At 51.1% G+C, this 9,379-nt stretch overlaps 1 protein-coding gene across 6 annotated transcripts in view; it reads right to left on the reverse strand.

The window, feature by feature from the left end:
• NDST2 (N-deacetylase and N-sulfotransferase 2) overlaps positions 1-9,379 on the reverse strand; it is a 258,226-nt gene that overhangs the window by 11,771 nt on the left and 237,076 nt on the right. For all 6 annotated transcript variants that reach the window (XM_025212665.1, XM_025212662.1, XM_025212657.1 and 3 more), the window contains 4 exons: positions 9,196-9,283; positions 8,444-8,598; positions 5,642-5,827; positions 4,827-4,955 (listed from right to left, as the gene is read on the reverse strand). In XM_025212665.1, coding sequence (XP_025068450.1) covers positions 4,827-4,955; positions 5,642-5,827; positions 8,444-8,598; positions 9,196-9,283 — 558 coding nt within the window. The remainder of the gene's footprint in view (positions 1-4,826; positions 4,956-5,641; positions 5,828-8,443; positions 8,599-9,195; positions 9,284-9,379) is intronic.

Genomic DNA, 9,379 nt, shown 5'->3' on the forward strand with positions numbered 1-9,379 from the left:
GCCAAGCATGAAGTTCTTTCCTTCTCAGGGCCAACACAGCTATCTGGATTGAGGTAAACCCATGTCTCATAGATGATGGCTGTCCTCCAGTGAAAAGGGAGAACAGGTCCACCCTCGCCCCAACCTGCCCAAAGCAATGGAAACTCAGGAGAGAAGGCAGGAGCTCCTCTCCCATCCCTAAGTAGCGTCTAATTCTGGGAAATTCCAAGAAGAAAGCCTGCAGTACAGCAGAGCGCGTTACCTGCCAACCCCTCACAAGGAGCTGTTAGTGCTAGAGGACCCCTTCCACAGCTTCCCCTTCTCATGTGCCTCTTGCAAACATTTCTGCTTGCCCAGGAAGAGACAAGCACAGGCACCAATCTTTGTGTTCAAGCATAAAGTATTGACTCTGGTTCCCAGAGGGCCTACAGTTGTTTAGGCAGGCAATCTCTGCTGGTCATCAGAAGCTCTGAAAGTGTGTGCTCATCAGAAACTAGGAGCAGAAGTCCTGGAGTAGTCCCCCCTGGAAGTCAAAGCTTTCTTTGTCCAGCTCACTGGCATAGATTGCCTGGCCAGGGACAGCCCTGCGTCCGAGTGCCCAGGGCAGACAGGAGTTTCTCACGGTCTCTCTCTATGGGCAGGTTTGATTCAGGTTAGAGTGAATATCACAAATGTAGGTAAAACTGGGGGATGGCTCACCCTCTAAAACAGGAATGATGCACCTGAGGTAACAGTCTTCCCCTTCCCTCTCTCTGAGAGCCTGTGCCACCCCTGGCCCAGAGTCTTGAGGTGTGTGACCCTCTGCTGGACTTTCCGCCACGGCCAAGGCCTGGGTGCAGGTACAGCCCTCCCACAGCTCGCTCTGCTCCTGAATGCTGGCACAAGCTGTTTGTTCTCAGCACTGCAGCGCGTGGTAAATAACTGCCTTGTTCAGATGCCACCCCTCACAGGCAGATTCACTTCCCTTGACAGTTTGCTTCTAAATATTTTAGCATGTGGATGCAAGTGCTGCCAGCTGGGGTCTAGTATGGCTCTGAGGGTTCCCAGGGAACTGCACAGCTCAGGTCTTGCCATGCTGCCACATGCGGTCAAGCACAGAAATACCTCAAGGGTGAAAAATCAGCAGCACAACCAGAGACAGGATGGAGGCAGCCATTTAGCGCCTCTTTGGCGCAACTGAGTGCAGGAGCAAGAGGGTCTCAGAGGCCTTTGGGCCTTGATGGTCATGTGGACACCTACTGCTGGGGAATATGAAGCTGACAATCCTCCAGCTGTCCCCATGGAGGATGGACAACTAGGTCAGCAGAGCCAGCTGCTGGGAAGCAACTCAGGGAGATGCTTCAATACACTTGAAGGGAGGACACCCCACCTCCAAGAAGAGCTGCAGCTGGGCGTTTTTCTAGCATAATGACTTTTGTAATCAATTCCAACTGGATTAACATAGGAGACCAGGTTCTGGCAGCTGTCCCAGCACTCTTCCTCCCTGGCCCCTCCTGGCAGTAGCTGGACACCCCTGTCCACAGCAGAGTGCAGCTAGGGATCAGCCAGGCCCCAGCCGGCTTGTGCAGTGGTTGTCCTGGCTGAAATACCAGCTCCATGCGAGGTGCAGCAGGCCAAGAGCAGGACAGTTCCACTGTGAAGGCACTAGACTGGTGCTCGAGATGTCTCAGTTCAGCTCTGCTCTGCCAGGTTTCTGGTGTGGCCTTGGGAAGTCACTTAGGACCAGAGCCAAAATGGTACTTAGGAGCCTACAATCCCCATTGATTTCCACTGAGTAGGAGTTTGGCACCTGCCTCCCTCTGTGCACTGGATCCTTAGCCTCTCTGGGGCTCTGCTTACTCAAGCTGCAAAGCACTAACCTACAAACATAAACTCCCTCCTGGCAGTGAGGCATGCTGACACTGGGGCCAGCTAGATAGGCAGAGAGGCCATGGCAAGGGACTGCAGAGGGGTAGGAAGAGCAAACAGGAAGAAAAAACTGCAGGAGTGCAGTTGAAGATCCATCATATCCATCTGCCTCTGAACATGGGACAGGAGGTGGCAGCTGTTTTTCACACTGTGTGCAGCGCAGCCTTGTGCAAGAGGGACAGGACAATAGCTGTGCCAAGGACAACAGTAGGGCTTTGCCCTCATCTGGTAGGTGCTGGTGTGAAGAGTGGGATGTGGGATGTAGGAGTCCCTGTCAGGGCATCAGAAGGAACCCCTTCCCTCCACCACCAGGGGAGCCAGCACACAGAGTGAGGCACATGGACCCCCTTTCCCTCCACTGGCACATGGCGCCTGCTGGAGAAGGGTGGCTCTCACACCACCCCCTCGCTCTAAGAACCTCCTGGGTGCATGCAACAGAGTATGTGTAGGACCTCCATTAAAATCTACAGACCAGTACTGGGAACACCCTTGCCCCAAGCAAGGGGAATTGCAGGGCCTTTTGATTACTCTCCCTAGCATATAGAAGGGAAGCTTCAAATTACCTTTGGTGGCCTGACCTGCCTGGCCATGGCTAGTCTTGGCAACATAGTCCTGAGCAATCCTGCTGCTGTACCCTGTCCCTTAATTGACCCCTGACTAGCCTGAGAGTAGACCTCCTTTTTTCTCAGCATGGCCTGATTTCCTGTATTTAACACTGACAGGGAGCTGAGAGGAAAGGGTAGAGAAGCTGAATGTTCAGAGAATAAGGGAGGGTAAAGAGTCTTTGGAACATAAAACAGGCATCTGTGGGCACGGCAATGACCTGCCTAGCATGTGGCATGAACAGAAGAGCCTGTGAGAAGCACTTAGAAACATCCCCCCTCTCTGCTTCTGGTAAACAGAGTCGAGGCACGTGGCAGCCTGCAAACTGAGACATAAGCAGCTATTCTCCTGGCTGACATCAGGGCTCGCTCACTAGTCAGAAGTTCAAACATCATCTGTTTACACTGCAGAGTTAATCACACACACAGACCCGGAGACTCCAGCATGTGTACCCACACTCACAGCAGGCTGGAAGCACCAAAGAGCCCTGAAAAGAGCCTGTGCCCCAAGCCTGCTACGGATCACTGCCAGGGGATGGTGGCTGGCCAGCTTTCTATCGACTGTGGATGGCTCTATCAGCTGGAGAGGAGTGCAGGGCCCTGGGCTGGGAGGATTGAGACACTCTGTAAACAGGACCAACAAGGATGGCCTTAGTGTGCAAGCTTTCCACTGTTCACTGGAGAAACACCCAGCTGGCCAGAGGAAATGAAAGTGCAAACACAAGTCACAGAAGAAAGGCAAAGCGGAGTCTAAAAGAGCTTGCTTTGGGCAGGGGTCAGGTTAGTCCTCATGGGACAGTTTCACTAGCAGTCTCTGCAGACGGCATTCAAGACCTGGCTGTAGCGAAGTGGGGCTTTTGGAGGCAGGGGAAGGAATCTGCCTTCACAAAGAACCAGGGGGTCTGAAAATCCCAGCCTCCAAGTGAAACACGGAGCTATGCTGTTTCTCTCCACTTGTCCAGAATGATGCCTCTGACCAGTGAGTACATAATGCAAACACAAGTTTCCTCTTGGGTTCAGTTTGTACTTTGTTTTCAATTGAAAGCTACTGATAAGAGCAGATGTGACAACTAAAAGCACAGGGTGGATTTGCTGGTTGCAGTTTGTGTAAAGGTTATGGCCTCCATCTTGGTTTACTGGGGAATTGAACCAGGGACCGCTAGAACTAGAGAACTTGAAGCCCTGATGCTGGAACTAAAGACCCAAGCTTTTTAGCTACAGGCTGCAACAAACCCACATCCTCTGCAGATAAGACACACAAAACAAAGCACAACACACTGACCAATGGGTTGCACAAACAGTTAAATTCCCCACTAGGGTGGTCACAGACTGACATGCAACAACATGGTTCCTGTCCTCTGTCATGCTTATAGTGTGCTGAGTTCAGGCACCCAGAGTGCGCCCTAAGTATTTAGCACCATCTCAAGCACCAAAGCAGCACTACACAGCAGGAAAGAGAAGGGACAGAAAAGAAGTAAATGTAATAAGTAGAGGGGCTCGGCTGACAACAGTGCTGAGCTCCCACACCCCCAACTGGCATCAGTCCAACCCCTCTGTGGTAGCCTGAGCCCACTGTCACATAGCTCAGTTCTCCAGCGTTAGCTGGGTGGAAGTGGGAAAGGCCCCCAGCCCTTCAGTCCACAGCAGAAACTGAAGCAAGGCTGAAGACGGCTTAAGGGAGCCTCCTGCTCAGTAGGTTGCTGGAGCTGGGCAAGGTCTGTGGGGAGGAGAAACAGCTGTGTCAGGCCCAGATTGCCTCAGGGATGACAGAGCATCACAGGAGAAACATCTAAAATGGTTTCAGGCAAGTCCAAAATGAAAAGTAAAAATGCTGGGGGGAGGGGAAGCTCTGTAGCAACAAATGCTCGGGAGATGATTCCTTGAGGCAGGACTCATCATCACCGTGCCTGGGGACCAGTCAGATGTGCACAGAATAGAGGGAGCCAAAAACACCTTACCCTTGGCTCAGGGATCAGGCTGGTGATGACTTCCACAGAGCTAACACCTACCTAGTGTCTGGCTGCTCTACATATTGCCCCGCATGCCTGGGGAAGGCTGTGCTTGCTGAGTTTCTACTTGATACAAACTGCTAAGAGATGATGACAGTGCAACACAGTTTGCCAAGAATCTCCATGCATCCAGGACTGTCCAGGTTTTTCTTTCAGGCTATGCAGTCTATCCAAATTTTCTTGCTGGGCTTTTAGCCTCAGGCTCCCTCTGGGCACCAAGTAGGTGCCAGCCCTTTCAGGCAAAGCCATGGGCAAAGGCAGCAGGCTGGGAACTCATCCCTTTTCCTCCCTCATCCTCTGTCCTGGTGTCCCTCACTGCTGAACTTACTGGGTTCAAGAGCACTGTCAGAAAGAGTTCACCACCACGAATGCTTTTGTCCAATTCCTTAGAGCCACCAGGATATTCATTGTAGAAGATGGTGTGAGTGAAAAGACCACAGGTCTGTCGAGGCAGCACCTAGATGAGCCACAGAGAGAGAAAATGAGAGAGGAAGCAAAGTGTGCATGTGCACTGAGTCCTGAGGAGCATCAAGGCAGTACCCTGTGGAATGACAGGGTGACAGCAAGGGACCCAGTATCACCGGTTTGGAGGACTCAGACATTCCAATTAACCACATGCTTGACCAGCCCTAGACAATGATGCAGGGGGATTAACAAGATAGCAGTACAGCCCTGCTGTGCTTGGCTCTCCATGTTACACCCCCCAGGTGCTGACCTGCCCCATCTGAAAGGCAGCTCAGGACAGATGCTGGAATTGGGCTGGCTGCAGACATTCCTCCACAGGAAAAGCCCTTATGTCCAAAAAGCACCACGTGCTTCTTGCTCCTGCAGAGACAGAGCTTTTGCATGCTCTTTCATGTGGATTTTTAGAAGCACACAGGCATTCAGGAGCCTTCATTCTACCAGCTCACAGCATGTAGACTCTGCTCAGTGCTGACTCGATCTAAGAAACAAGCAACTGGGTTTTTACCTAAGTTCCCCTTCAGTTGTGATCTGTGGGTTTGGGAAGGTCCAAAATTCAGAACACTGGGATGAGCTCCCCATGCTGGTCACTTAGAAACCACCCCTCAGCTGACTGCTCCCAGCATGCCTAATCTAGGGGTCTTTTAGGGCCTTTGCTCTTGCAGGGAGGAACTCACTCACCATGATTCCATTGTGGATGAACCCTCGACGGTACCGGGCAGGCCGCAGGTGCGGATACTCCTCAGTGCTGGTCACCTGGATGCCCCAGATAGATTTCCAGGCCTCGTAGAGCTGTGTGTGGACAGGATAAACCCCAGAATGATGGGGGGCCACAGCATAGCCCAGGTCTGTGGGGATCCCATGCTCCTGTGGGCAGAACAGCATTATCAGCGTTGGGGGTACCTCACCTGAAGCACGGTGCTCAGTTCTGGTGAGAGAGGCATACACAGGTTGGGAAGAGTCTAGCACAAGGGCGTCAAGCTCATCTGGCCCCAGGGACTCGCTGAGGGTTGCTGGGTCACTCTGCAAGCCAGACTGGGACTGACCCCTGTGTAGCCCCTGAGGTGCCAAGTCCAGCCCAAGTGTTGCATGTGCTGGCCCTGGGGTCCCTGTGCACTTGGCACATGGGGTCAGTACAAGGCGCATGCTGCCGGTGGCACAGACAGCACAAGGGGCTGGTCTGGGTGCCGCATACAGCTCCTGCCCTGGATTGCCCGCACACCACTGCATGCCATGGGCTGGCCCCATGTGCCACATGCACAGCAAACCCCAGGGTTGGTGCATGCCGCGTGCTGCAGGTGGCATAGGGAGCTGGTATGGGGTGTGTGCTGCATGTGGCATCCCACTGGAGCAGCCCTGCATGTTGATTCCAGCACAGCCTGGTTAGGACTGGTCCCAGAGCCAGTGCACAGGGCTGGTCCAGCAGCACAACACATGCGTGTATGCCCCACACCAACTCCCTGTGCTGCGTGCAGGGCGCACAGTGCTGGTTCCTGCCTGTACACTGCATGAAGAGCTTGGGGCTGGGGCGTAGCGTCAGTCCAGTGACCCATGGACCAAACCATACAGTTCTGTGGGCTGGATCTGGCCCAGGAGCTGAATGTTTAACACTCCTAATCTAACAGAAAGCAACAAAAATGACTAGCAGTGTGGGAAACCTGACTTATGAACAAAGGTAGGAAGGGATGAGTTAGTCTAGTCAAGAGAAGACAGGAGATTTGATAAGTCTTCAATTACCTGAGGGGTGTATATGATAAAGAAGATGGATATAACTATTCTCTGTGGCCACCGGGGACAGGATGAGAAGTAAGTTTAAATTCCAACACGGAAAATTTAAATCGAATATTAGGAAAAATTCCCTCACTCTGAGGGTGGTCCAGCAATGGAACTGATTGCCTATTGAGGCTGTGATCTCCATCACTGCAAGCTTTTAAAAGCACATTAAATAAACACTTGTCTGGAATGGTTTAAACAGGGATGATCCTGTCATGATCAGGGGGCTGGACTAGATGATGTCCTGAGTACCCTTCCAGCCCAATTTTTCTATTATTATCACTTTGTATTTATTTAATCTCCTATTGGCCACGATGAGACTCATGCTAGCAGTAGTGCCTACATGCAGCAAGGAACCAGGGATAACACTGGCAGTGGATCTCACAGAAATGGAAAGTTTTGGGTGCTACATGTTCCTCCTTCACAACAAATCTATGCACATGGACAGGAAAGGGTGCTTATCCATCAAATAGGGCATGCAGCAAACTGGGACAGCTGCTAAAAACAAATCTTATGTATGGGGGTCAGACAAACTGCACTGATTTAGAGGCCTGATGTCAGTCCCAGTGACTACAATGGCCCAGCCACCAATGCTGCTGCTGCGGCAAATCCTGATCCCACAATGTCCAGGACAGAATCACCAGAGCAGCAAGACAAAGCTTCCCCTAACAGATGTGAAGAGCAAGGAAGACAACAGCTGGGATCTGTCTGGGGGAGGTGGGGGGAGAGCAGACAGGAAGTGAGAGGCAGCGCAGGGTATGGATCTGGGGCTCGGAGCCAAATATTAAAATAGAAGGAAATATCTGCATTTCATGACTCTAATGCCACTGAGAGGCTCTGGTGATAATGGGAATAATGACAGCTTTGCCCTGGTGGCTGACAGTGAAACCAGAGCATCTTGATAGAGTGACAGGCCTGTCATTCCCATTGCTCTGTCTGTTTTGAATCTCTTTTCAAAGGACTGCCCTGCTAGTTATGCAGAAAAAAGAGAGAAAATCGTGTTTGTGTCATTTCTGGAGCACTGGAGCTTTGCGGGGTTGAGAGGTCACATGGGCATGAAATAACAGACTCCTATTCCAGAGGGGATTACAGCTAACTGCGCCAGTGCACGCTGAAGAAATGCTTGCTTTCAAAGGAATCTGCACACGATTCTTAAACCTGTGCTGGAAACATCAAGCAGACATAGCTCCAGCATTGCATATTTCTTCCTCCTTCACCTGACAATGGGGAAGGAGAGAGGGGAGATTCCCTGTCTTTCTTAGAAAAGAGATTCTCTCTAGCATTGCATTGGAAAGTCAAAGGCCTCCATGTGTTTCTGCCTGAAGCATCCTAATGGTGCTGATCAGGTTGACTCCCTTAGAAATCTCATTTGAGCCAACTGAGATGGAGCAGAAAATGTTTCCTCACATTCAGAGTCTACAGCCATTTGAACTGGATTGTAAAGCCAGAATGAATGGAAAACCCCAGCACACAAGTGTGTCACGACCTGTGCTCTGGAATGGGTGCCAGCAAGCGAATGGATGATGTTTCCAGGAGTGGGAGTAGAGCACCAGCTCAGGGATCCAACCTCAGCCCCCAAATGCCCCAGGATCACACACTGGTGCCAGACTTGAGCAGGATCTCAATATATGCCCCAGAGGAGGAACATTTTGGGATCTTGCAACCAAGGCCAATGTTCTGAGAGGACAAGGTGGTGGCTCACCCCCTTACCAGCGCAAACTGCTTGTTGAGCTTCATCTGCTCAGCCAGCACAGTGACATTATGGAAGAGGTGGGGCTGCATGTGACTCCACATATGAGGGAACCACCAGAACTCCTTCCGGTGTTGGAGCAGCATGTCATCCCCTTCATCTTCCTCATTCGTACCTGCAGGGAGGAGAAAATGGGGAAACCAGAAGGGAGAGAGATGCTACATTTACCATGAAATCTCTAGCTAGTTACAAACACAAACAGGGTAACCAGGGACCTACTAGCACTGCAACATGCTGCTAGAGGCAGCCCCACCATGTTTGGTCAGCAGATCCTAACACAGTGGTTCTCAACCTCCTTAGACTGAAAGCACTCGTAGGAAAATGTCAGCTCTTCGTTTTCACTCCATTTTTGACTACAGAAGAATAATAGAGTAAATCACCTGCTGCAAAGAACTCAGAAAGGCCAGGCCAGGTCAGAAAGCTTTTAACACTGTGGATTCCTGTTTGAAATCTTGTTTATCTTGTAAATCATGTTTGCACACTTAAGCACTAACATTGTGTGGCACCCTGTAGCACCCTTGAAAGGATTTCATGGAACCCCAGGATGCCATGGCACCTTGGTTGAGAATCAGTGCTAGAAGAAATGGACCTAATTAGACAGGCCCTGACTGAGAACCGCAGGCTGTTCCCACAGCCTACTATATACTCTGGGGAGCCATCCCTGGAGACAAGACAGACAAAGGGGAATGCGAAGCAGCTGCTAAGAGCTTACCTGTGTGGTAGAATTTCCCAGAGAAGCCCAGGTTGAAGGTGAAATTGGGCACTAAAGTTCTCAGCTTGTTCTGAGTATTCAGTAGAGCCTGTTGGAATGAAAGGAAAAAGGAAGGGTTCATATCCCATTGCTCCATCACATCTCTCTGCACTTTACTGGTTTCCAGTTCAGTTCTGGAAGGGAA

Source organism: Alligator sinensis, unplaced genomic scaffold (genome assembly GCF_000455745.1).
Source record: "Alligator sinensis unplaced genomic scaffold, ASM45574v1 scaffold109_1, whole genome shotgun sequence".
NCBI lineage: Eukaryota > Metazoa > Chordata > Crocodylia > Alligatoridae > Alligator > Alligator sinensis.